The sequence below is a fragment of the Neovison vison genome, chromosome 13 (genome assembly GCF_020171115.1).
Source record: "Neovison vison isolate M4711 chromosome 13, ASM_NN_V1, whole genome shotgun sequence".
Taxonomy (NCBI): Eukaryota; Metazoa; Chordata; class Mammalia; order Carnivora; family Mustelidae; genus Neogale; species Neogale vison.
Genome location: NC_058103.1, coordinates 78,438,942 through 78,466,703, shown reverse-complemented (window position 1 = coordinate 78,466,703; position 27,762 = coordinate 78,438,942). Strand labels below are relative to the sequence as shown.

At 35.8% G+C, this 27,762-nt stretch overlaps 1 protein-coding gene across 2 annotated transcripts; it reads left to right on the top strand.

Moving 5' to 3' along the window:
- Positions 1 to 7,728: 7,728 nt before the first annotated feature.
- Positions 7,729 to 27,441, top strand: DTWD1 (DTW domain containing 1). 2 transcript variants are annotated; one of them, XM_044230105.1, is made up of 5 exons: positions 7,729 to 7,801; positions 11,950 to 12,268; positions 18,488 to 18,631; positions 20,570 to 20,819; positions 27,127 to 27,441. In XM_044230105.1, the coding sequence occupies exons 2-5, from the start codon at positions 12,005 to 12,007 to the stop codon at positions 27,372 to 27,374; spliced, it is 906 nt and encodes a 301-aa protein (XP_044086040.1). In that variant the 5' UTR covers positions 7,729 to 7,801; positions 11,950 to 12,004; the 3' UTR covers positions 27,375 to 27,441. The 2 variants fall into 2 exon arrangements, with proteins under 2 accessions (XP_044086040.1, XP_044086039.1); XM_044230104.1 differs by lacking the exon at positions 7,729 to 7,801 and adding an exon at positions 7,810 to 8,095.
- Positions 27,442 to 27,762: the final 321 nt, after the last annotated feature.

Sequence of the window (27,762 nt, the reverse complement as noted above, 5' to 3'; positions counted from 1 at the left end):
TTTCTAATGAAGTAAAATCAATATTGCTAATTAACATAAAATCAGACTATTTATGTTTACAAATAATTTACTTCAGTAAATGATACTAGACTTAAGTTATAATTTTCAGAGCCATAAGACATTGTAAAATATTCACCTTGTAAAGACCCTGCACTTTAGAAAGATAGAGATATTAATGTTTAAATCCCAGGCCTCCAAACCAAATTCTGTAAAAGGCTTCCCTCATATATTGCTCCTAGAAATAAATTCCACAAGAATTCTGTTGAATATCCTCATTTCTAATTCCTACAACAGTTCTGGGACATTTTGGGTTATCCTGGATGGTGTCTACAATAAATCCAGAGCCAAAAATATAGTAACTTGCCCCTCTTGCCAACGAGGTCTTTAAAAGGCCACACTAGTGACATGGTGAAAATAATTCAAATATTTGGATGTTTCTGTGTAAAAATAATATTCCCATTTTTATTAGTAGTTTCCTCATAAGTTGAAAACATATTCTTTCACTAGACAAATTAATTTTATCCAAGACCACATCTTGTTCTTCCTTGTATTAGAGACTATGTAACATTCTTTCTTCTGCTTGGAAGGCTCCCTGTTCCAAACCCTCTCCCTACAATCCCTTTTTGGCCTATTTAACTCCTCTATTTTAAATGTCAAATTAAATGTCACTTTTTCTAGGAAACCCTCCTTGTTCCCCCAAAAGACTGTATCTATGATAACACATAGCAGATTTGTTCCTATATGAGGATAGAAACTATAGTATAATCACTGCTGAACTGTCAAAATTTCATACAGTGATTGGCTCAGAGTTAGTGCATAACTACTTGCAATGTGTATAAATTAATAAATGAGTAGATAGATGTCAGAGAAATATGTTATTTAAAAGGATAATAAGACCATTTCTAGAGAGTGAAAAACCAGCAAGAAGGCAGCAAAAATAAGAGAAATTCAGAATATCTCAATATCATATCCTAATGATATGATGATATGTCTGAAAAGACTAAAACACTAAACACATGTTTCACATCAATATGTAAATGATCAAGATTACAAAATCACCATATTTTTTAAAAAGAGTTATACATTTGAGGCTGAAGAGAATATTTCATTCTGTAGAATTGTTTAAAATAGATGATGAATATAAGCAGATAGATAACAACAAAGTAAAAGGTATATGTGACAATCATTATAAAACTAAGTGTTCAGAAGCAAAGCTGCATAGAGTTGTCAAAAAAATTTAATGGAAAACAGGGGACTCTACATTGAGAAGGGTAAGAAATAAGAGATGGTGCCCAGGGGCGCGTGGTGGCTCAGTGGGTTAAAGCCTCTGCTTTCAGCTTGGTCAGGAGCCCTGCATCGAGCCCTGCATTGAGCTCTCTGCTTCCCCCAAGCCCCGCCTGCCTCTCTGCCTACTTGTGATCTCTCTCTCTGACAAATAAATAAACTCTTAAAAAAAAAAAAAAAGATGGTGTGCAGAGAATGCTTAGAAACAAACAAACAAAAATGTTCAGGATACAGAGAGAGTGAGTGTAGTAGTTTTGCTAGAAGGAAACTATCAATATATTTTGAAATATAAGGACTATAAAGAGGTTAATTAAAATAATCTAAATTTTGCCTTTTTTTTCTTGTGGGGGTTATCAAACCATTTCTAGTACACAGCACTAAAAATAATACCCACATTTCTCTTTTAAAAATTCTTTTTTTATTTGAGTACAGTTGACACACATTCATTAATTTCAGGTATACAACATAGTGATTCAACAACTCTATAGGTTATGCTCTGCTCACCACAAGTGTAGCTACCATCTGTCACCATACAACACTATCACAGTAACACTGACTATATTCTCTATGCTGGACCTTTTATTCCTGTGGCTTATTCATTCCACAATTAGAAACCTATACCTCCTATTCTTCTTTACCCATTTTGCACATTCCCCTAACTCTGGCAACCATCAGTTTGTGCTCCATTTTTATAGTTCTGGTTCTGCTTTTGTTTGTTCATTCATTTGTTTTTCTTTTTAGGTCCTACATATAAGTGAAATTACAAAGTTTTTATCTTTCTCTGTCTGACTTATTTCACTTAATACAACACGCTCTAGGTCCATCCATGTTGTTGCAAATAGCAATATATTATCCTTTTCATGGCTGTGTAATATTCCTGTGTGTGTGTGTGAGTGTGTGTGTGTGTTATCTTCTTTATCCATTAAAATATTACCCATGTTTCAACTAATGGAACTTAGAAAAATGTATTATGGAAATGAAACTTAACATGAGAAAGTTCCAGCTAAATTCAATATAAAATTCTAAAGTTCTCTAAGGTAAATGTTAAAAGGAGATAGGTATAAATTAAACGGACTTCTGCTCTCAGTATAATGTAGAAGGATTCAGAACACCTATGCTTCCACAGTAACAACAAAAGAAATGCAGATAAAACAAAAATCTTACTTTTCTATGAGGTTGGTGAAGAGCAGTGGGTGTCAGTAAGCAGGACTGGCTATATCATTTGTGCCAATGCACAGTCCCTTGTCCAAAATTTAAGAATTTTAAGATAGTAAAATGAGACCACTAAAACAAGTGTGGGGTCCATTTAATCACGAGGCCCTGTGCAACTGCCCATGAAGCCTCCCTACATGGAAGCCTTAATGACCAGAAATCCAAAAAGAAATATTCTCTTTATAAGTGAGCATAAAGGTCTGGCAGCTTCCTTACCTGGCAGCAAGCTCTGATCATCCATTGAGGAAAGTGTTGGTCTGCCATGATGCAGTAACTTTGAGGAGATGAAGAGAAATCACTTGGACCTCAGTTGTTGATGTGAGCTGGAAGAAGAGGCTGGAATCTGAAAGACACCCAAATACAAAAATATATGAGTCAGACAAACAATCTCTTCCCAGACCACTATGCCTCACTTCTGAGTTTTGTCTAAAAAGCAGCAGTCAAGGAGGGGCTAGAAAGATAGAGAACTTATATAGGCCAACACATTCTTACGGCACTTGGGTTCCATGGCCCTGACAGAGTTGACCCCAAAGATGGAGCAAAAATGTAAAAAAACTTTAGTCCCAACTTCTCCCAATTCAATATTGATGAGCTATAAGTTGGATGTGATGAGAGAAGTTGGAAGTTGGGTTAGTCAAAAGTGAACTCAATCCAATTAAAGCTGAAGCCAACCCTAAAGTTCAACTCAAGTCTAGGAGGAATAAAAAGATCAACATCTCACTTTCAATGCCAAGGAGAGTAATAGGCTTGTGCTTTCTGAAGACTAAGTAACACTAAATTGTACTTTGTCCTCTACAAGCATTTCCCATAATGTTTAACACACAATAAAACAATTACAAGAATACAAACAAGAAGTAAAATGGGACCCATAATCAAGAGAAAGCACAGTCGACACAAACCAATTCACTGAGAACACAGTTATAACTAGCAGGCAAGGACTTTATAGCATCTGTTACCAATATGTTAAAGATTTTACAATATAGGTTAGATTATGGTGCATGAAGAGATCAGGTATTCAAGGGAAACAGAAATTCTAAAAAAGAAACAAATGGAAATTCTAGAACCATGCACATTATAAGCAACTATTGTGTCAACATTAATATTAGATAAGACAGACTTCAAGACAAGTATTACCAGGCATAAATAAGGTTATTTCATAGTGATAAGAGGTCAGTTCATTAGGAAGACATACCAATGTTAAATGTGTTTGGATCTAATGAAAGAGCCTCGAAATACATGTAGCAGAAATTTACAGAAATTTACCTAACTAAAGGGAAATATAGGTAAAAACCACAATTACAGTTAGAGATCATTACAAACCTCTCTGAATAATTGATGAATCAAGTATGTACATACACACACATACAAACAAATCAGGAGATAAAAGATCTGAACAATACTTAAGCAATTTAACGTAAATGACATTTACAGAACAACTATACAAGTACAGAATACACACTCTCTGGGGCGCCTGGGTGGCTCAGTGGGTTAAGCCTCTGCCTTTGGCTCAGGTCATGATCTCAGGGTCCTGGGATTGAGCCCTGCATGGGGCTCCCTGCTCTGTGGGGAGCCTGCTTCTCCCCCTCTCTCTGCCTGCCTCTCTGCCTACTTGTGACCTTTGTCTGTCAAGTAAATAAATAAAATCTTAAAAAAAAACCCAGAATACACACTCTTTTAAACTAATGGAACATAGAACATTCACCAAGATGAACCTATGCTGTATCATAAGACAAATCTTAAAAGTTACAAATAATTGAAATCATTCAGAGTATGTTCTCTGACAAGACCAGTAAAAGAAAAAAACAGCAACAAAAAGATATCTGGAAAAATCTTAAATCTTAAATAATCCATTTCTAAGTAAAATATGGCTTACAGAAAAAATAATAGCGAAAACTGGAAAAAACTCTAACTGAATGATAATGAAAGATAACAAAAACACAACATATCATGGTTGAGTGCTATTACAAATGTTGATTTAAACAAAAATTAGGATATCATTATATTGAGAGATGAGGTGATAAGAACATGTGGAGGTAGAGAAAGAAGGAGTGTTCATACACCTGAGGATGGTGTTATAAAAGAGCTATATCATTGGCTTCTATAGGAGAAAGTTGATGGATGATATCTGAAATTGTCAATCAGAAAATTGCAATATAAGTGTATTTTGAAATTTGCAATAAATAAGAGAAAAAATATTGAAAAGACATGAAAGAATTTTCCTTTTGAAAAAAGAACTGAGAATAGAATGGAGGAACTGAGGACCAAGGGATTTTGGTGAAAACTCTAGACTAGGACAAACTATCGGTGCTCACCAATATGTATATGTTTCTCTACATTTCCCAGGCTTGCTTGGGAGTTAAAGTGGGGGCCTGGGAAATGTGGGCAAAGTGATATATGTCACTTTTAGGGATGACCTCTAAAACCTTTTGTATGATTCACCATGCTATCTTTTTTGTCACGTAAGCTGTTGGACTTAAGTCTTAGGAGACAGTAGAACCACTAAAACTTAAAAAAAAAAAAAAAAACCCAAATCCAAAAAACAAACAACCTGCATCCTTAAATCTATTGTTCCATCTGACTAGTAACATCCTCAATGGATTCCCTGTGAGAAATAAAAGTTTATTATATTAAACCACTGAAATGTTGGGGTTGTCTTTGACAGTAGTAAATTCATTATTGTGGTTTTTAAAAAATGGCCACAAATTCTTTGACAATCTTTTGAGAAGTGGCATCTATCTATGCTCCATCGCCTATAATCTGGACACCCCTTAAAATATATTTATACCCAAAAGAATGTGTGAGAAGTGATACTGTGTTACCCCTTGAGAGTAGGCCAGAAAAGAACATGTAGTTTATACCTTATTCCTTGCAACACTTGGCTTTGGAGCCCTGGGCCTAAACTAGAAGTCTAATTACCCTGCTGCTATCCTGTGAGGAAGTTCAGGCCACATGGAGAGGCTATGCATGTGATCTCTGATAGCATTCATAGACTGCCACGCTGAGTTACCAAAGAAGAGCTGTCCCTCTGTGGCCTCCTCAACACACAATTCATGAACACAATAAAAAGGTTGTTTTAAGCCATATTTTGGAGTAATTTCTTACATAGCAGTAGTGAGCCAATACTCGCATCACTTCAAATAATAAATAGCATCATTTGTTTTTGTAATCTGTGCACCTGAACTAAAGAAAAAGCTGCAAATTATTTATTCTTGGCTTGGAGACTTTGCTAGTGCTACTTCTCTTACCCAGAAAGCTCATCTTTCTTCATAAAGCAGTGGCTTTCAAACTTTTTAGGAGAAACACACAATAACAAATACATTTTATAAACACGGCCTAGTGCACAAGCATGTACACATGTGCACACACAAAGATATTCTTTGACTTATGATGGGGTTATGTTTCCAAATACCCATCCTAAGTTGAAAATGCATATAATACACTTAACACACTGAATTAGCTTAAATGTGCATAAATGTGCTCAGAATACATGTTGACATACTGCTGGGCAAAATCATCTAACACAAAGCCTATTTCATAATCAAATGTTAAATATGCCATGTAATTGAACACTCTACTAAAAGTGACAAACAGAATGGTTGTATGGGTAAAGAATAGTTTCTAAAGTATAGAACTTGTCCGTTGTTTAGTGATGGCCTCGCTGACGTGGCTGTGCATTATCCCAAGAGAGTTTCATCCTATGTATCATTAGTTCAGGAAAACACCAAGTCAAAATTCAAAGTATGGTTTCTACTGAATGCTTATTGATTTCACACTATTATAAAGTTGAAAAATCCTAAGTCAGTGAAATGTTAAGTCACAGACCATCTGTAATTTAAAACTCCATGAAGTGGGGCTCCTGGGCGGCTCAGTCAGTTAAGCATCTGCCTTCCGCTCAGGTCATGATCCTGGAGTCCTGGGATGGAGCCCCGCATCAGGCTCCCCGCCCAGGAGTGTGCTTCTCCCTCTCCCTCTACTTCTTCCCGTTTGAACTCTCTGTCTCTCCCAATCCAATAAATAAGTAAAATCTAAAACAAAACAAAACAAAACAAAAAAACCTCCATGAAGTAATACTTAACATTACCAAGTGCCATGCACTGACATTTTCACACTATGCTAATTCGTTTTTTAAAATCTCTAGTTTGGGGGCACCTGGCTGGCTCAGTCTGTGGAGCTTGTGACGCTCCATCTCACGGTTGTGAGTTCAAGTCCCACACTGGGACATTTAAAAAAAAAATAACAACAACAACAAAAAAATTAAATGTGTCGTTTCCACTCAGTCTATTTGCTTGCTTACAAACGGGACCTCCACCAATCCCCTTGAAAAGCACTGCTCCGGGCCATGTCATTCTCCAAAACCTTACTCAAGTCCAACCAATAAGCCTTCATTGACCACCCCATTTCTGAACTTTTGTGAAATACCTACAATTTATTAGTCATGTGTTTTCTATACTAGCCCTTTCAACTTGATGTCCTAAGCTCCTCTAGGGCAAGCATCTGTCCTTGATCCTTCAGATGCTAAATTCAAAGTACTCAATAAATACAATGCTCAGGGTCTGTGTTTCTGAATCTCAGTCTTAACACGCACTCCTTAGTCTGGGATTTTCTTTGGGGTGGGGCAAGGGAAAGTGGTTTTATCATCTATCCACATTTTATGCTTAATTCCAAAATGGAAAAGTGCATAAAGCAGTTCCAACTCTACCCGCGTGTAGTTTTCAAGCAAACCAAACCATCAAGAGACACACAGTTTCCCTGATAGCTTTCGTGACTACTAGTACTTCTCTTGACGTAGCCCTAAAAAAGTAATAGAACTAAGTTCTCACGACGAAAAGAGTTGTGGAATGGGTAAAATGGAAAAGTGTTCTGTAGGATCAGCATTTTTCACAACTCACTGCAACTACACCTCGAGAATGTACTTCCAGAACCGCGTTCCGTTCAAGGGGCCTCCGCCAGGTTCGGCAGGGAACGCAGCCCAAGGCGGCTGGACTGTAAGGACCAGCTGCACAGCCCCACCTTGCTTCAGCCCGGATCTCCCAGGACCTGGGCGACTCCGCCAGCGGCCCAGAGGCTGAGGCGGGACTTCCCCTTCTAACCACGCCCCGCGTCCCTTCCCGCCCGTTACTTTCGTCGCGGGCAGTGCGCGACGCCAAGGTCTGGCAACGGCCCTAGCAACGGCCGGGCTCCTCCTTCCTGTGTCTCCCGGAAAGCGCTCCGCCGCGCTCTAGCGCGACGTCGGCCGGGCGCGCTCCTCGGGTTCCGACGGAGCGGAAGGCGTGTGGAGCCGTGCGAGGACCCGAGGGAAGCGCAGGTCTGAGTCCCACTCCGATCGCTGGTGCGGGTGTCCGCGCCCGTGTGCGGACCAGTGGCCTGGCCGGAGCCGTGCGGCTGCGGGGAGAGGACGCTGCTTGGCTGGGCGCTGGTGGAGGCCGTGCAGGGTGTCTCCTGTGAGCGGGACCCTGGTCCCTGTACTGGAGCGCTTGCATTTTTTTACCATCCTGCGGGCCCTTCGGGGAAAAGGCTTCCAAATTGTTCCTCAAAAATTTTCTTTGCCCTAACAATCATTTTCAGTGGTTTCCGCCTTGAGGAAAGTCTGTTCTGGCAGGTAGTCCCCTAGGATCTATATTTTTTAGTGTTTGGAGTGGTTTGCGGGAAATTGGTAATCACAGAAGCAGCAGCTTAGTACAGAAATAGTGTGCCATGCAGTGTATTTAAAATATTGAGATAGTGGTTACATAATAAGCCAGGGAGGCTGTTTCTTAGGTCTAAATTGTTTCTTGGGAATGTAGAAGAAGTAAAGAAGTATATTAATAGATTAAGATACAAGTTCACGGAGCTGGATGATAAAAATCTCTGCTTGAGTGAAAACATTTAAAGATTATTTCTTTTAAACATTTAAGGATTATTTCTGCCTGAACCCCAGTGTACCATGAAAAACTGAGGCAAGACAGCCTGCCTGCCTGCCAAATGATGGGGGACGTGGGAGGGGCCGCTGGTCCTGTATGAAAAAGGTGGCACCTTGGATTTTAAAAAATGAATGTTGGACCTGTGTGTGTTATTTGACCGGGTTCTTAAAAATACTTAAGGAAAAGAAAAAATTGAAGTGGGTTTTATCTAGTATACTGAATTGGTCTACAATACATGGTAGGGGAATTTTATATAGTATTCCATTGGGAGGTAACCTGTACCTTGGAGCTTTTAAGATCATTGTTTTGGGGGGTGGGGAGGGAGAGGAATCTGCCATGTTGCCACTTGTGCCAGGCTGCAGATGGCCCATGAAGGTGGTTTGTTGGGTCATTCAGGAGGGAGATGCATACGTATGTTTCTGTTTTTAGGACGGTTTTGATTTAATAAGTAATTGTTGAATTCCTCCTGCCGCATGAGACACAGGGAGAGATATGTAAAGAATTGGTCAAGAATGCTTCTTTTGCAGAGTTGATTGCTAGGAGGGATAGCTTTGCTAAAAGACAACTCTAGGCTAAAGCAGATTTTTCCATGCTAAATCTGTGGAACCAGTAATAAAGGGGTAAACCTAAAAAGATGTCAGATCTATTGCCATAGATCATCTAGAGTCCTGACTTTGAGCCTAAAGTTAGAGAATTATATGCTAGGTGGAATTGATGGAACTTGGTGAGTAATTGGTTTTTTGGGAAAAGAGGGTAGAGGGGGAGTAAAAATTTGTTTTCAACCTAAGATGCAGATTGATGAATGTACCATCAAGGTAAAAATATTATTTCTTTAGGAATATATTCTTTTTATGTTTTCTAAGTAACTCCCACAACTCCACTCGTATTCCCTGCATGAACTTGATATTAATAATTGTGTTTGAAAGGTTGTGAACCATCATTTGCAGCAAACTGTCTGTACACATTTGAGGCTATTGGCTAGGTGAGGACAAATGCTGGTGTCATATGGTTTCAGAGACCTTTGGAGGGAGGTGTCCATGACTTACTATTTCTGGACTCTTCTGTGTGGCCACCAGAGCCATAAGAGAGAGTGTATAGGTGAGGCCGGGAAAGGAGCCATAAACATTTCCCTTTCATTGCCTCATATGTTTATGTTGTTTGATTTTTGGGAGGAAGAACATTTATATAAGGCTTTACTAGTATCCATTTGGCTTTGTGGATGGAAGGCCAAGTGAAATATAGGGGAATGTTTCTGAGGCAGAATGCACTTGGAAGGCCCTAGAAAAACTCACCAGTAGTTTTCCATTGAATGTCAGGAAGCACATTGACTTTCATGACATCCCCAGGAACTGTGTATTTCAGCCCCATTATTCCGGAGGCCTTTAGTGGCGTATGTAAACCCCCTAATTAGCCACTAGAACACCCAGGAAAATAGAGTCAGGTTGAATTAGTCCAGTCTAGTTTCTTTTTTAGGATGGGTCCCATGATGGGATAATTCAAGACTATTATAATCTTAAAATGTTTCTCTGTCAGAATTTCAGAAAACACCAGAGCAAACCCAAACCAAGACTTAGGTGCAACTTAAACCACCTTCCTAAGTGCAGTAATGAGACCTATTGGCCTGTGACAGCTGACCTTTAGTTGCCTAACAGGGGATTTGTAGCTCTGATTTCTGGAGACTAATAGGATCTCTTCCCAGACTTTTAGAACTGCTCCTGTCCTTAGAATGACTGTTTGAACTTAGGATTTCTTTACCTGGTTCTGTAGATGGACTCTTAAAGATCTGCAAACCATCTGAAATTGTGTATGAAATACTGTGTCTTGTGTATACATGTACAGATAAGGTCCAAGACTCAACATGATCTTAAAAAGATCTGAGATTCAAGGAAAGGTGACAGCTTGGTAAATTTACTTTGAGTAAATTTGGCCAGTGTATTTTATTTTTCCTTCAGGGATAAACATCTTTTTCCTTTGTATCTTTTTATTTGGGTCTCAAGCTTACTGGGATTTACACCCTATAAAAAACTCTTGATGAGTAATTAAATTAGTATCACTAACTTCTTGTTGCTAAATTATGTTGTATATTATGTTCTACTGGACTTTTTGTTCACTTTCTATTTGGAATACCACAGAAAAGTTTCCTGTTGCAGTCACAGCATTTCTCCCGTCAGTGTTTGTACTCAAAGTGCCAGGGGCCTCATAGTTAAACACCACAATGCCATAAGCTTTATAATGAGAGACTCGTTTTACAGCTTTGGAATGCATATCAAATCAAAAGGGCCTTAGTCTCTTTTCTCCCTCAAGAGATACTGTGCTTACAGAATATTTGAGTAACAGACATCATTCTTCTTGGCAGGAAATATTTAAGTGAGGAAGTTATTTCACTATTTTATCTCTAGAACTGAAGACTCTGAATGAATTATATATATTATTTAAGATTTTATTTACTTGAGAGAGAGAGAGCATAAGCAGGGGGAGTGGCAGGCAGAGGGAGAGGGAGAAGCAGGCTCCCTGCAGAGCAGGGGAAGCCCCATATGGGACTCGATCCCAGGACTCCAGCATCATGACCTGAGCCGAAGGCAGTGGCTTAACCAACTGAACCACCCAGGTGCCCCCGAATGAATTATATTTTTTAAAAGTGGTATGAAGTCTTTGAGTGAGGGGACATTAACATTACTCTGTAAAATTTTTAGTTTACAGGATCACACTTTATTTTTCTGGGCATATATTTCAGCCTTGGGGGTATTTTACAAATCATAATTGGTAGTAGATGCCTGTCCTATTTTAATGGATGTTTAGTTATATTTTTGTGTGTGTGTGATATAAGTTGGAGAAGAATAAGTCTTTTGAAACATAACAACTAAGTTTTACTGATTTCACTGGAACCTTGTATTTTCATTAGGATCCAGGTTGAGATTTTATATAACATTGGTTTAAAGTCAGAGTGTAGGGGCGCCTGGGTGGCTCAGTGGGTTAAATCCTCTGCCTTCGGCTAAGGTCATGATCCCAGGGTCCTGGGATGGAGCCCCATATCGGGCTCTCTGCTCAGCAGGGAGCCTGCTTTCTCCCCTCTCTCTCTGTCTGCCTCTCTGCCTACTTGTGATCTCTGTCTGTCAAATAAATAAATAAAATCTAAAAAAAATAAAATAAAAAAAATAAAGTCAGAGTGTACAGGGTTGAATACATTCTTGGCTGATAATAGCATTTAAACACTATATTCCTAATATAAAACAAAATAAGAGTCACTGAAAAATGTATTATTGGTACCTAAATTTTATATTTGAAATAGTTTTTCTAAGAGAGCACCTTTTTATTTTTATGGAGGGAATGACTCAGAAGGGTAATTTATTGTTTGAGTTTATTGCTTTTTAATTTTGTATTTTAAATCATGCTAACTAAGTGGTTTAAAAAGCTTATTAGTACTTGTTAATAAATGCTAAAAATGGCATGCAGTTGTAAATTAAATTGGGTAATTTTCTTTGTGGAGACAAGGAACAAAATATTTCCTGTCTTTATTTCACCCCTACCCCACTTTTTTTTTTTTCTTTTGCAGTGCACCTATGATTTATGTTTTAGAAATAGATGTTAAACTTTGGTTTGAATGAAAAATGTCTCTCAATCCACCTATATTTCTCAAAGAAAAGGAAGAAAATAATTCAAAGTTTGTAGAAATACAGCACTCACAAACTACTTCCATAGCTGCAGAAGATCCTTTTCAAAACTTATGCTTAGCATCTCAAGAAGTTCTTCAAAAAGCTCAACAAAGTGGAAGATCAAAATGTCTCCAGTGTGGTGGTTCAAGAATGTTCTATTGCTATACATGTTATGTCCCAGTTGAAAATGTACCTATTGAGCAGATGCCACTTGTGAAGGTTGGTAAGAAATTTAATATCTGAAAGTAGGAGAAGAGGTTTTAAAAAGATATCTCATACATACCTACTCTAATACAGTTGATAAGCATGATAAGTAACATCATTATGGAGATGAATAATATTAATAGAAAATTTAATCTTACAGACTGGTAAACCTATTTGCTTTTCTTGTCTTTGGAAAAAGACACACACTGCTAAAACACTGAGATGAATGATATTGTTTTGAATGAAATCAGTTACTTTTTCACTAATGATTATAATTCATCTAAAACATAGGGGGAGATGTGGCGTAAACATGAATACTACAAGAGACAAGTGTATAATTGCCTAAAGGAACTTCAAAAACTACCTCAGGGCCTTAGACTTCTTTTTAAGAAAACATATCCTAAAGGAAATAGCATTGATTTTTTGCTTGGGCTTTTGTAGAACAGGCTTAGCCCCATTCTACATGGAGATGGAGCTCATGTCAGTGACCAAAACTAAACTAAAATTAAAAATACTAAGACTGGAGCACCCGGGTAACTCAGTTGGTTGGGTGTCCGACTCTTGGTTTCAATTCATTTCTTAATCACAGGGTTGTGAGTTCAAGTCCCACATTGGGCTCCATACTAGGCATGGAGACTACTTGAAAAAAAAAAAAAAAAAAAAAAGAACTATGGCCACTCTTTGGGCTATATTATAATTGTAGTGATTTAAGCCAGATTTAAGCCAGATTTTAAAAAATTGATTTGAATTGATTGCTACTTTATACGTTTTGTTGTTTACCAAGACTACTCTTGTTTATGTAAAAGGTCTGTGGACCATGATGTCTATGTAATCAAAGAATTTATTACATATATGTCAACTTGTCTAACATTGACATGAACTTTAGGAGTAAATCAAATAATGTATAAAATTTGCTGTCTATTAGGACTTTAGAGAGACTAAACTCTACACATGGACTTAGTAGAACTTACTAGTAAGAAAATAAGTTAAAACTATATTTAAAAGTATTTAATGTGGTGATTTTAAGATTCATTTAAATTTGAAGTAAAATACCTTAATACTTATATTTTGTTACTTGAAATTCAATTTAGCTTATATGTTATCTTGGTAAGTCCAGGGTCTCCTCAAGGGTCTAAAATCACACTTACAGGCTGTTGGAAAGTTACTGGGCAAGATGAAATAAGCATGGAACCTAATCAGCTTTATAGTTACCTTAGAAAAACTTAGAGTTTGAGGAAAATAATCTTCTTTAAGTTCCCTATTATCTTGTAAGAGTGTTAAATTTCAAAAGTATAGTTTTTGAAGTATGAACAGAATTACTCTATGTTCTTTTCATATCATAGCCACATAGAGAGTATCCCTTTAAAAGTTTTATCTTACAATGTATTGTGTTCAAAAGGATTGAAGATCAGAATAATAAGAGTCGGTAACATTGACTTTTCATAGACATTTATTTTCATAGAAATTTAATAATAGAGGATTATTTTCCAAATTAGTGATCTAATATCCATTATTTAGTAGAAGTGACTTAAAACACTATGCCAAATGTTTGATCAACTCTAGATGGCCTACCAGAGTATGCAGAGTTTTTAAAAGTGTTTATATTTTAAAGGCCATATATAAAACTCAGTATGTTAATATATATTAGTAGTAATAAAAGCGCTATACAATTTTTTCTAATTTTTACTTTATTTTTACAAATCATTCAGCATTTGCTTTTAGATAGCCTGCTTGGGAAGGGAAGACGACTACATAATGAGTAAGTGCCTCCCAAGCTTTAAATTTTAATCTACAGAATAAATTCATAAATGCTGATTTTTTTTCATGTAGAATATGATTTTTTAAAAATGTCATGAGAAATGCATGAGTAAAGATTAAAGATACTCTTGGTATTTTTTAAAGGAAGAGCAAAAGTAATCATGAGGTCAAAGAAAGCTTCATCTTTTTAGACTCCTAGAATTTAAAATACTCTCTTTGGGAAAGTTGATGATCACATAGGAAAAGACTTAGGACTTCTTGCTAATGGCATTTTGATAAATTTGGGCAGAAAATTTTGATAAATCTCTTATAAGAAATACAAGTGTTAGAGAACAGATTGATGTTCATTGTGGTTGAAAACAGAACATTTCTACTTGAGCTGTGTGTCTGGTCAATACTTCTGGTGTTACTCCGTACCCTGTCATTATTTAGGAAATATCCTCCTTTAAAATGTGTGAACTAGAGCACAAACATTTGTTTCCATGATTTGATCTGTGTCTGTGCTTTTGTTTCATAATGTTAGAAATTTCAGGCTTGCTCAGGGAGAGCTAAAGTAACTAGACTTGGTCCCAGTAATAACTTCTTGAGCACAAATTTTGCACAATTGTCTACCTATAGGATTTAGTCCATAATAGGCAAGGTATGTGATGTTTAAATACATGAATAACAGTCAGTCCTATGTCCTTGACATAAATGATACCCTTCAGACATAGCCAGCTGATGAGAAATGTTGATGGTCACCTTTGGAATTTCCAGTTCTACTCATCAGCCATGTAAGAAAGTTGGTTTTATTAGTAATAGAATACTTTATCATGATGTGCTTTCTTTTTCTTCTTTCCTCTCTTCCCTGGGCTAAGATAATGCTGACCTGGGACTGAGAGTCCCTGGGGAAAGGGAATGTAGTGTCAACTGAGACTGAGCATCATGAGGAAATTCTGATGTAGAGTTCAGCCAGAAGTAGAGTGATGTAAAATCATTTGTGAACTGCCTACTTAAATGGTAAATTTTCTGTGACGAGAAATTGGTTTAACGATTTAAAGCAGTTGGCCCTCCTTGGTTACTAGGCCTAAGTGGGGAGGGAAGGAGATACAGGGTTTGAAACCCTAAAGTGAAAACTATTTGGGATACATATTCATGGCCCTTCTGGGATAGATACCATCCTTTTTCCTTTTTTTTTTTTTTTTTTTTCCCCCAATTTATTTATTTTCAGAAAAACATTATTCATTATTTTTTTCACCACACCCAGTGCTCCATGCAAGCTGTGCCCTCTATAATACCCACCACCTGGTACCCCAACCTCCCACCCCCCCCGCCACTTCAAACCCTTCAGACTGTTTTTCAGAGTCCATAGTCTCTCATGGTTCACCTCCCCTTCCAATTTACCCAAATTCCCTACTACTCTCTAACGCCCCTTGTCCTCCATGCTATTGGTTATGCTCCACAAATGAGTGAAACCATATGATAATTGACTCTCTCTGCTTGACTGATTTCACTCAGCATAATCTCTTCCAGTCCCGTCCATGTTGCTACAAAAATTGGATATTCGTCCTTTCTGATGGAGGCATAATACACCATAGTGTATATGGACCACATCTTCCTTATCCATTCATCCGTTGAAGGGCATCTTGGTTCTTTCCATAGTTTGGCGACTGTGGCCATTGCTGCTATAAACGTTGGGGTACAGATGGCCCTTCTTTTCACGACATCTGTATCTTTGGGGTAAATACCCAGGAGTGCAATTGCAGGGTCGTAGGGAAGCTCTATTTTTAATTTCTTGAGGAATCTCCACACTGTTCTCCAAAGAGGCTGCACCAACTTGCAATCCCACCAACAGTGTAAGAGGGTTCCCCTTTCTCCACATCCTCTCCAACACATGTTGTTTCCTGTTTTGTTAATTTTGGCCATTCTAACTGGTGTAAGGTGATATATCAATGTGGTTTTAATTTGAATCTCCCTGAGGGCTAATGATGATGAGCATTTTTTCATGTGTCTGATAGCCATTTGTATTTCTTGATTGGAGAAGTGTCTGTTCATATCTTCTGCCCATTTTTTGATGTGTTTGTCTGTTTCGTGTGGGTTGAGTTTGAGGAGTTCATTATAGATCCTGGATATCAACCTTTTGTCTGTACTGTCATTTGCAAATATCTTCTCCCATTCCGTGGGTTGCCTCTTTGTTTTTTTGACTGTTTCCTTTGCTGTGCAGAAGCTTTTGATTTTGATGAAGTCCCAGAAGTTTATTTTCGCTTTTGTTTCCTTTGCCTTTGGAGACGTATCTTGAAAGAAGTTGCTGTGGCTGATATCAAAGAGATTACTGCCTATGTTCTCCTCTAAGATTCTGATAGATTCCTGTCTCACGTTGAGGTCTTTTATCCATTTTGAGTTGATCTTTGTGTACGGTGTAAGAGAATGGTCGAGTTTCATTCTTCTACATATAGCTGTCCAGTTTTCCCAGCACCATTTATTGAAGAGACTGTCTTTTTTCCACTGTATATTTTTTCCTGTTTTGTCGAAGATTAATTGACCATAGAGTTGAGGGTCCATGTGCAGAAATCAGTGGCTTTCTTATACACTAACAATGAAAATACAGAAAGGGAAATTAGAGAATCGATTCCATTTACTATAGCACCAAGAACCATAAGATACCTGGGAATAAACCTAACTAAAGAGGTAAAGGATCTATACTTTAGGAACTATAGAACACTCATGAAAGAAATTGAGGAAGACACAAAAAGATGGAAGACCATTCCATGCTCTTGGATCGGAAGAATAAACATTGTTAAAATGTCTATACTGCCTAGAGCAATCTATACTTTTAATGCCATTCCGATCAAAATTCCACCGGCATTCTTCAAAGAGCTGGAGCAAATAATCCTAAAATTTGTATGGAATCAGAAGAGACCCCGAATCGCTAAGGAAATGTTGAAAAACAAAAATAAAGCTGGCGGCATCACCTTACCTGATTTCAAGCTTTATTACAAAGCTGTGATCACCAAGACAGCATGGTACTGGCATAAAAACAGACACATAGACCAGTGGAACAGAGTAGAGATACCATCCTTTTTCCACACAATAATCCAGAAAGATAAAGTATATGCACCTGGGGTCATTCAGTAGCATGCAGCAACTGCCCCTTTAAAAAACAGCTCTGCAGTTAATGATACACACAACAATATGGATGAATCTCAGAATAATTATTCCGAGTGAAAGAAGTCAGATGAAAAGAGTACTTACCATATGATTTCATTTATATAAAATCCAAGAAAATACAAACTAACTTATAGTGATAAGTTACCAATTGTTACCTAAGGACTGTGAGTGGTAGTTGATGGGGAAAGGGGAAGAAGGGAGGCTTTTGGGGGTGACAGTTACGTTCATGATCTTGATTATGGTGATGAATTCAAGGGTATTAAAATTCATTATATTGTACACTTTAAATATATGGAGTTTATTATACCAATTTTATCTATTAAAGCTGTTTTAAAAAGAGAAAAATTGTTTTGTACTCCAGGGTAAATTTAGCTTTTCCCAGGGTAGATACCTAGGATCCTGCCTGTTATGGGTGGGGTGGGGGCTGGAAGAGTATTTGTAATAATATATGTCATTTATAATCTGCACTGAAGAATCCGTCTCAGAGTTTCTCATATACATTTTTGGGGGATGTGACTCAGCTTTCATTTTCATAACCGTGACTGACTATAGCACTTGTGCAAATGTTATACAGGAAACTAAATCAAACAAGTCAGGGAAATAACAGAAAAATCTAACTTGAAAAATGTTAGAGAATATTATTTTTGCAAAGAGGCAGGATGTAATTCATAACAAGTAATGAAACTTAAAGGAAAATAGACAAAATAATTTTTTCAGAGAGTTAATTTTTACATGAAGTGTGTACCTTCTAGACCTATTCTGTTACTTTTCCAATTGATAATTATTTCATTTGTGCCATTAAAGGCCACTGATGAGAATCATGATGTTCACGATAAAGGGTGAACCCTTTTAAGGGTAATACCTGGGACCTCAAAGGATGTTTAGGGAGTAAAATTTTGACTTGAATTTTACATGTGACACTTTTGCCCAGCTTATATTTCCTTTTATTGTGTCATAAAATTAATCCTAAAACTTATAGGAATTATAAAAAGTGTTCTTGACACAGATACTGAAATGCAAGGAATTGGACTCAAAGCCTATGTAGCTTAAATGAAAATGGCCTTGAAGCTTTGCTTTAAGAACAATTCTATGTTGAATACGTTGGAAATAATTGTTCTATTATATGATCAACAATATCGAGGAAGAAACTTAGGTTTGCTTTATGACTCTTACCATTCCTAATTTGGTTTAGAAAAGTATGCCTTTCATATCATATTTACAGGAACTTAGTGTGAACTTGTTATGTAAGCTTTGAAGATCATTTTTAATTAACATAAAAATCTGAATTTTTGTATTTATTGTGTTCATTTGTCCTTTTTTAAATTTTAGCTTCCACTGAAGATTGACATCATTAAACATCCAAATGAAACAGATGGCAAAAGTACTGCTATACATGCAAAACTATTAGCACCTGAATTTGTAAATATTTACACGTATCCTTGTATTCCAGAATATGAAGAAAAGAACCATGAAGTAGGCAGCTTATTTTTTACACCTCTTCACATTGAATCTAAAAAAGAGTTTTAAATTCCATTGCTTTTCTGAACTTGAACATAATTAAATATTTTTCTTAATGACCTATGGTTATCTTTATGTAACAGTAAGCAATATACAATTTACTTACTTCATTGGTATCTTCAAAGATCAAATGATCTTAGATTGTTAAGGATTTTTGAATTTTGTCTTTCTACTTTTTGTAGTTGTTCTGCCTTACTTCTTCAGGTTTTTCCTCTTTGCCCATATTGCTGTGCCTGCTTTTACTTTCTCTCTTCTCCATTTTCCTGCTGATGCTACATAAAGATGATTTGATACAAACTAAGAAACCATATTACAAACATTGGAATTTCTCCAAAAGGAGAAAAAAGTCTGAATTAGAAGGATTTTCAAGAATACTCCCTGAATTAAGAGCTTTAATACATGACCTTTGTAACGCCTTTTGCTTGCTCAGAGGCCTTCCTTTGATCATTTCTAGATTCAAAATTGGTTTTCATGTATTTGAAATTGTCACACTGGTGAGATATTACTGCTCTTATTGAAAAGTAATAGATCCAAAAAAAAAAAAAAAAGGCCTTGGGTACTTTAGAAAAAAGTATGTAAACTCTTCTAGGTTTCTTGGAGATATTTGCTGGTGTGGTTAATCTGGAAGAGTAATTAAAAATTAATGTGTTCACTTGCTGTAGGCAGAACTTAGATTTTCCTTTCCCATCAGTATATTTGTATTTTGGTTGAATTTATATAGTTGTTTGTAAATGATTTCTGAGTTTTGGATCAAGGAGTATCTTTGTGTTTCCCTCTCTGGTCAGCAAGGTATCATTTATCTCAATTGAATAGAATACAGTGTTGGAGTCTATAAAGAGATGTGATATGCTTACAGTCCAAGAAAATTACAAAGCCCTGAACTTTGCTTATTGGGTATGGGGGAAATAGAGGCACGCATTTTAAGTGTTTGAGAAACTTTTATAACTAGAGTTTTCAAATTCAAGATTTTTCCTTTTGTTTTTATATTGCTTATGTTTTCATATAAAAAATGATGTATGTTCATTAAAGAAAATTGGGAAATACAGAAGAGTACAGGAGATAAAATACCCATGATTTGACCAACATTTGTTCATTTAACAAATATTAATTGGGCACATTCTTTGTGGCAGGAGCTGTTCAAACATTGGAAGCTCTAAAGTGTGTAAGGTTTCAGTAAAAGCATGCTGAAAAAAAGGTAGCATAATTTACAGAGTTATTCCTTGAAAGTCAGATTTTTCAGTCTTAATTTTTCACTGTAATATACTTTAACAGGTATTCTGGGTATTGTGAGTTGTATTTATGATTTTTTTTTAAGATAAATTCCCAAAAGTGAAATAACCAAAGGGTGTGAACATTTCAAGACTCTTGATTCAAAGTGCCAAACTGTTTTCATGAAGAGTTACACTATCAAAACCTGACATCAGTAATGGCTATAAAGGCCCATAACATCATATCCTCACCGGCAGTGGTAGTATTATTTGTTTGATTTCTGCTTATTATATTGAAATTGTGAAAATTTTATTTAATTATTGAGTGCTTTTCATTGGTTCTTTTACCTAGTGTCACGTACTTTGTATTTTATACTGTGAAATATTACATTAGTTAGTTTTTTGATTCAATGTACAATTAACTTGGCTTCTTTCAATTATTTTGAAACAATACTTCTAGCTAGTATATTATGATTTTTAAGTCTTAGGGAAGAGCCAAAAACTTTACCATCCTTGTTAAAGAAACACACTAACTTTCAAATGGCTCAAGTGGTTGTTATAGAACCTAATGCTTGTTTCTCAGGTATGCGGGATGTTCGTTTCTCTTTAAGTTTTAAAAGTGTCAGAATTTATTCATTTTGAAGATCATAACAGCACACTACTAACTTAAGTTTCTTTGCTTTAGGTTGCACTTGTTTTTCCTGGACCTAAGTCTGTCTCAATAAAAGATATTTCTTTTCATCTGCAAAAAAGGATTCAAAATAATGTTAAAGTCAAAAATGATGACCCCGACAAGCCATTTATTAAACGCAAGAAAACTGAAGAACAGGATTCGAATGACAGCAAGTGCCAAGACACAACACTGAAAAAAATTATATTTATAGATAGCACTTGGAACCAAACAAACAAAATATTCACTGATGAGAGACTTCAAGGTAAAAAAAACAAAATTTTTTTTTTGTGGATTGTTCCTTCCCCCCAGCTTTCATTTCAGATACTTCAAACATGCAGATATATTGGAAGAATTGCATCAAATACCCATATGTTTTGCCACGTTTATTTCTCTATTATATGTGTGTGCATAGTTAGATATTGTATACATTTGTGGCTAAACCACTTGAAAATAAGTTGCAGGCTTTGCAATACTTCACCCTTAAATACCAACTATATATCTTTTAAGAATAATTGTATAATCTCAATACCATTAGCAAAAGTTAATGGGATAATTAATAAAATTTCTAATATCTAATACAGTCCATATTTACATTTTCCTAATTGATCCAAAAATATCTTTTGTAGCTTTTTTCTTCTGATGTAGCATGTAAACTCTCATTCCATGTAATTTTTATACCTCTTCAGTCTCTTAATGTAGAGCAGTCCCCTGTCTTTGTTTTCTGTGACTTGTTTGAAGAGGGCAGGTCAGTTGTCTGAATGCTTCATCATGATTAGATTCAGTTTAATGTTTTTATAAGGATACTTAGAGATAAGGATCAATCTAGGGTTGTTCCATGACAATTCCAGTTTATACCTATTGTTTTTATCTAACTATTAATGGCATTCCCTTTCCCTCTCAGAAATATGGCTGTTCAGCTGATAAATTATATGATTATCCTGTTCGTAGGTAAAGTTATATACTTATTGCATCAAATCAGGAGGCATATAAATTCCATTATTGGTAATAACTTTAATTATTTGATTAAAGTGGTGATTGCCAGATCTCTGTATTATAAAAGTTCATTTCTTCTTTGAAACTGGTAGTAGTCTTTGGGGTGGTGCTTTGATACTGTGAACTATCTATTTCCCAACTGCTTTTCACTGAGTGGTTTCAGTATTTATTGATGACTTGCCTATATCAGCAAATTGAGGATTGCATGATGACATTTTAATGTATTATTTCTTTTATATTTGTTAGGTGGTAAAGAGCTCTTCTCCTCCCCCCCCCCTTTTTCTCTCTCCTGCCTCTTTTTGAGGTCACTATGGGTTTATCATATGTAATATGTTGTGATTGTATTCTTTTTGATGTCCAGATTGTCTCAAATTTTGCTAGTGGGAGCCCTTCAAGTCCTCCATAGCATGGCCTTATTAGTCTTTCTGGTACAACGGGATGTCCCAAGTTAACTCGTACTTTTTTCCTGCCCCAGACATAGAACCAGTGATTATGTAAAAGAGCTATGGTTCTTTTTAGTGGGGAGTGATATTAGAAACCAAGATCTGGCAAATTTATTACAACTTGGATGTCATTGTTTCAGGGGATAGAGCCAAGGGAAATAGATATATATCATGAGTTCACGTGGATAGTTCCAGTTCCAAGATTGAACATTACAGGGATTTTCTTTCTTTTGCTTTACCTTTGTACTCTTTCTCTTAGAGTGAAAAGTTCAGTTCCTAATAAAATGGTTTAAAAGAGTTGTTTCGTTTGCCCAAGTAGCACAACTAGTAAGATGAAGAACAGAAACTCATGTTACCTCTCTTGTTTACTTATACCTTATGCAGTTCCTCAGGTTTTTTCAGTAGTTTCTCTAAAAACGTTAGGTTTATTTCCAGCTCTTGATGGCCTGGTATGTACACATGTATGATTAGAAGGCAAGAGAGCTACCCAGTTGGTATTAGGCAGTTGCCAAAATAGAACTTTTCTCAGACTATTTGTTAAAAATGCAGTTCAACTAGAAAAGAAAGTTTATGACACGTTTTGGAGTTTAACTTGTAGTAAGTAATCCCAAACTAAAGTTAGTAACAATACGAGATCTAGTTTAATTTATACAGTTCATAACTCTGAGGTCAACATAACTGTTAGGAAGGTTGCTTTGTCATTCTAGTCGTGTGTGTGTTTGTATGTGAGAGAGATAAGCAGAAAGATAGAGACAGAGAAAGTGTGTATATGTGTGTTTGTGTGAGAGAGAGAGAGACAGTGGGGAATGAGGAATGTGAGAGGGAGAGGGAGAAAGAAACTATAGAGCATAAGACCTGAAAGAACCTTTCACTGATGTTTAATAGAGAGATGTAACCCTAAGGCCCTGCTTTTTGGAGTACTACCTGCCAATATTACCTTGGATGGTTATAGCACCAGCTTATTCCTAGTTTGAAGATTTTTCTGAGCCACTCTCTTTATAATTACCATATATGGTAATTGAAAGGATCAAATGAAAGAACATGAGTGAGAACAGTAGAAAAAACTATAAAAGGAATCATTGAGGTACAATTCAAAATCTGTTTTCAGAGTTTCATATTTGAGCTTAAGGCTTAAAATCAGATTTGGAAAATTTTCTATTATTCCTTCCCAGATCACATAGTAAGTATCATATATTTCAATTCTGTGCTACATGAAGATTTTTAAAAGGGATTTCTTAATTCCTTCAAAATCGTGAAATAAACAGATTCGGTCTTTTCTTCATGTATTATTGTAGCCCCTACCCCCTCTGGCTCCTTATTGCACCATAGGGAATATTTGGGGCTCTGCACATATATATAGACTGTATATGTGAAATACCACTTTCCAGATGAACTGAATTATTTCCTTAAGAAACAACGCGTGTTTGCTGTAAATCATTGCCTTTGGGTTTTAAAACATTTTATCATTTGATGGAATAATTTTGAACAGAAAACCACTTATAATTCTCTGCTTTAAAGTTCTGCTAAAAAAAATTTGCTGAGTTCATCATAAAGTTATTGATGGCCAGAAATGATAGCAAAAGAATTTTTTAGTGTATATGTTGAACTTTTAAAAATAAATCCCATACCTGTGTATTTCAGTGTGTTTTAAAAGGTTCTGTATACTTGCAAGCAAATCTTTAAAACAGGATGGAATAGTGGAAAAAATCACTAAATCTTGATTATCATTTTTAACATTTTAGAACATATTAGGTGTATTAGAAACCAGCACCATTTAATAATTACTCTTAAGGTTTTTTTTTTTTTTTTTAAGAAATTTCATGTGCTGTCAGATCCTATGGTAAGATTTTAATTATACTGATTACTTAGAATATTTTCAAATGTCTGCCTACTTCTTGGATATAATGAACATTAATACAAATAGTTCAGTAGAATTTGGTTTAGGTTTTTACAACTTTCATGTGTCTTTGAATCAAAATTATTCAAATTGAAAAATTTTTTAAATATCTAGATAAAATACTTTCAAGCTTTTGCAATTTGTCCATTTATTTAGTACTATTTGTTGAATACCTGTTCTGGATGGGTGGTGTCCTAGACTGGGGTATATGATGGAGAATAAGCAGTTTCTCTACCTTCCAGGTGATCACAGTGGCTGTTAGTTAGGGTTGTGTCTTACCATATGAAATGGAAGCCCAGATAGAATCTGAAAACAAGCTGGGTTTACTTTTTATAGGTTCATGTCCAGAAACGGGTAGTCCAAAGCTGTTACAAAGATTTCACAATGCCTGTTAAGGACTCAAACTCATTCTGTTTTCTTCCTTCATTGTTTTCACTCCCGTACTTATAAGATAGCCACTAGGTCCCAAGATATCCCATATATATTCCAGGCAAGACAAAGGACAGGCCAATACGTACGTGCCCACTGAGTCTGGCTCTTTCATTAAAACATAAATATAATAATAATAGCTACATTGGAATTATGTATTTTTGGAATTTCCACTTAGGAGATTTCGTTTTTCCTTTCTTTGGCCAGAATAGTTCACATGACCACTCTGGCCATTAATAAAGCTCGGAAACTGTTTTTAGCTGGACACTGCCACACTGAACAGGATTGAGATTTGTTATTGAGAGAAGGGGGAAATGAGTATTGAGCTGACAGCAGGCATTGTCTGCCACGTAATCTGCTGTGGGAGGCAGGCAGGTAAGCAGGTAAGAAAATTCAGTAAGTTTTGAATATGATGGTAGCATTGAGGAGACACAACCCTGCTCTACCCAGAGTCCCTGGATGGATTAACTCTTTATGTTGAAATCTTGATGGATAAAGGGCTAAGGGTTGGGCATCTCAGATAAAGGGAATGACATATACACAAAAATACAAAAACATCATCCTGCATTTAGAAGACTGAAAAAGTTGCATATGGGGTAGAATGTGTATGCACATGAGAATGGTAGGAGAAACAACTGAAGAAATGCAAATTGTGAATGCCCTGGAATACCATGGCTGGGAATTTGGACTTTTTTCCATAGGTGCTATGGCCGTCTTAGAGAATTTAATTCCAGACATTGACATGATTAGATTTGTGTTGTGAGCCTAATGGAAAGACTAGGGCCGGGACCTGACTTCTAGCTCTTGTTCTGTCATAAATAGGCAAAGGTGTTTTTTATATTATTTTTAAAACTAAATTATGATAAATGTGAAAGGATATGTATAATATAATGTCATAGCACATAATGAGATAATGAATAATTAAGAATCCAAGCCCCGGAATTGTATCAATAACTTTTTTATCTACCTATGTTCTCCCCTCTGCCACTCTGCTTCTCCCCTGGTAACAGTTAACTGTTCTCTTGAATTATGTTTTTATCATTCCTTTGTGTTTTATCATATACATTATTTTCATAATCTTCATATTGTTTAGTTTTCTTTATTTTACCTGCATGTTGTATTCTTGGGGACCTGAAGTCACCATTTTGTTTCTAAGGTTTGTCCATGTGTTCATGATTAGCTATAGTTTATTCATTTTCACTGCTGCATATTATCTGACTGTGTTAAAATACTACAGTTTATCCAGTTTCCTGTGGATGAAACACTTGCGTTGTTTCTAGTTTTTGCTCTTACAAATAGTACACCTACAAAAATTCTTATGCATGTATAAGTTTCCTTAAGGAAACATACCTAGATGTGGACATTGTTGGGTCATTGGACATTGTTGGATTGTTGCATATGAAAATACTCACTTCTACAAGATAATGCCAGTTGTCTTCCAAAGTGTAGGTATATAAACTTTCACACCCATCATTAATGTATAAGAGTCCCCATTGATCCATGATGCCGTCTACCTTGGTATTGTCAAATGTTTTGATTTTTGCCAATATAGTGGATATAAAGTGCAGTCTTGCTGTGATCATAATTTGCCTTTCCTTAATTTTCATCTTTCACATTTGTTTTAAGTATTGATATTTTTGGACATATTTCTACCATCTAAAATTTTATTTGTCCTGTTTTTTCTTTTCTTGACTTTGATCAATCAAGTTTTTTTTCTTATTTCATTTTTTTAATATACCTATTTTGTTTCTTTTAGAAAACTGCACTGTGCACATGTAACTTAGAATAATTCAAAGTCAGTATTTTTGCCTCTCCTTTTTAACACTTTAAAGATTGACTACACTTAAGTTTGATTCAGCTCCCACCCTGTCCACCAAGTTACTGTTATTGTCTTCATTATTTTTCTGTCCTTTATCTCAGCCCACAGATTAGATACTATTACTGTTTTTGTTTCATTGGGCAGCATTTATTTGGATTTGCTTAGATGTTTATCGTTTTCTTTGCTCGCCATTCTTTTAACCGACTTTGCTGAAATACATTCCTTCTCCCTTTTACTTCTCACTTTAAAATAAATATGCTTTTTTAAAAAAGTATAGCAAAATAAATATGTGAGTCTAAGTACTGGTCTAAAACGCTGAAAGTATTTTGCGTTTATATGCTAACATCTGAGTTTTAAGAGATGAGAATCCTGTTCTGTGATATGAGTTATCTCCTCTTAAGTGCGCAGGAATAAGACATTCTAGCTGACTGTGTCATTGAGGTTTCACTCAACAAATGTGGCAGAGCCAAGGAAACAACTCTAGGTACTCTGTTCATGAAGATATAACCAAAAAGTGGTAGTCCAGAAATAAACTTTTAACCATATTAAGAGCCATTAACTTGCCTATTCTCTTTCAGTGAGTTTTACAATGATGTTTTAAATGTCAGTTCATCAAGGAAGTGAAACCCTTCTGAAATTTGGTGAATTTAGTCCTGTCACTAGTTAAAATTAAAAAAGACACTGGTGAATAGAAGTTAGAGGTAAACATCTTAATTGTTAACTACTTTTAAATCGTGGTTTTGCAAGTTCTAAGATTTATAGACAAGTAACTATCATGTATAAGATTTTGCTGTCTTTTATATTGCTTCTGTATATACCTTAATGCATTTAAGAAAATATACTATTTAGAATTAGGATTGAAGGAACTCAATCCTTCAAAAAAAATCCTTTTTTAAAAATTCTTAAAATAATTAAAAGAATATCATTATTGTGCCATACTCTGTGGTTAAGAAGAAATATTTATACTTTTTTTATTTGTTTTTGGCAGGACTGTTACAAGTTGAGTTGAAAACAAGAAAAACTTGCTTTTGGCGCCATCAGAAAGGAAAGCCAGATACCTTCCTTTCCACAATTGAAGCCATTTACTATTTTCTGGTAGACTACCACACTGATATATTAAAAGAGAAATACCAAGGACAATATGACAATCTCTTATTTTTCTACTCTTTTATGTACCAATTGATAAAGAATGCCAAATGCTCTGGAGACAAGGAAACAAGAAAACTTATCCATTAGTTTTTAAGAAGCTACTATGTCATTTTATTTTGCTAAAAATCAATAAACCTAAATTGTGCTTTCTTTATTCTTAGGAAATAATAATGTGTAATGCCTGTAAGACCATTTGAAAAAATAAGGTTTCATTCATTTATCTCATATTTTTTTAAAGGGAGTTATTTCTAAAGGAATTTTCAGAGATAGCATTGATTGAAAAACTCATTTCAGAAGTTATTTGCTTAAGTTTGGCATATCTCAGTTTTATTACTATATTTTAATATAATATATTTTTATCTGTGTAATTAGATCTAATTAGATAGTTGTTTAAGGATCTTTATATTTTTCCTTTTCTACCCACTACCACATTTGGAGGTAGGACAGGTCAGAATCTTCTTGCTGAAAATGAAGT

Excerpts from the sequence above, each read along its gene's own strand:
- DTWD1 (XM_044230105.1), top strand. The coding sequence starts at position 12,005 with ATGTCTCTCAATCCACCTATATTTCTCAAAGAAAAGGAAGAAAATAAT. Across the intron at positions 12,269-18,487 it reads AGCAGATGCCACTTGTGAAG|CTTCCACTGAAGATTGACAT; the intron begins GTTGGTAAGAAA and ends TTTAAATTTTAG. Across the intron at positions 18,632-20,569 it reads ATGAAGAAAAGAACCATGAA|GTTGCACTTGTTTTTCCTGG; the intron begins GTAGGCAGCTTA and ends TCTTTGCTTTAG.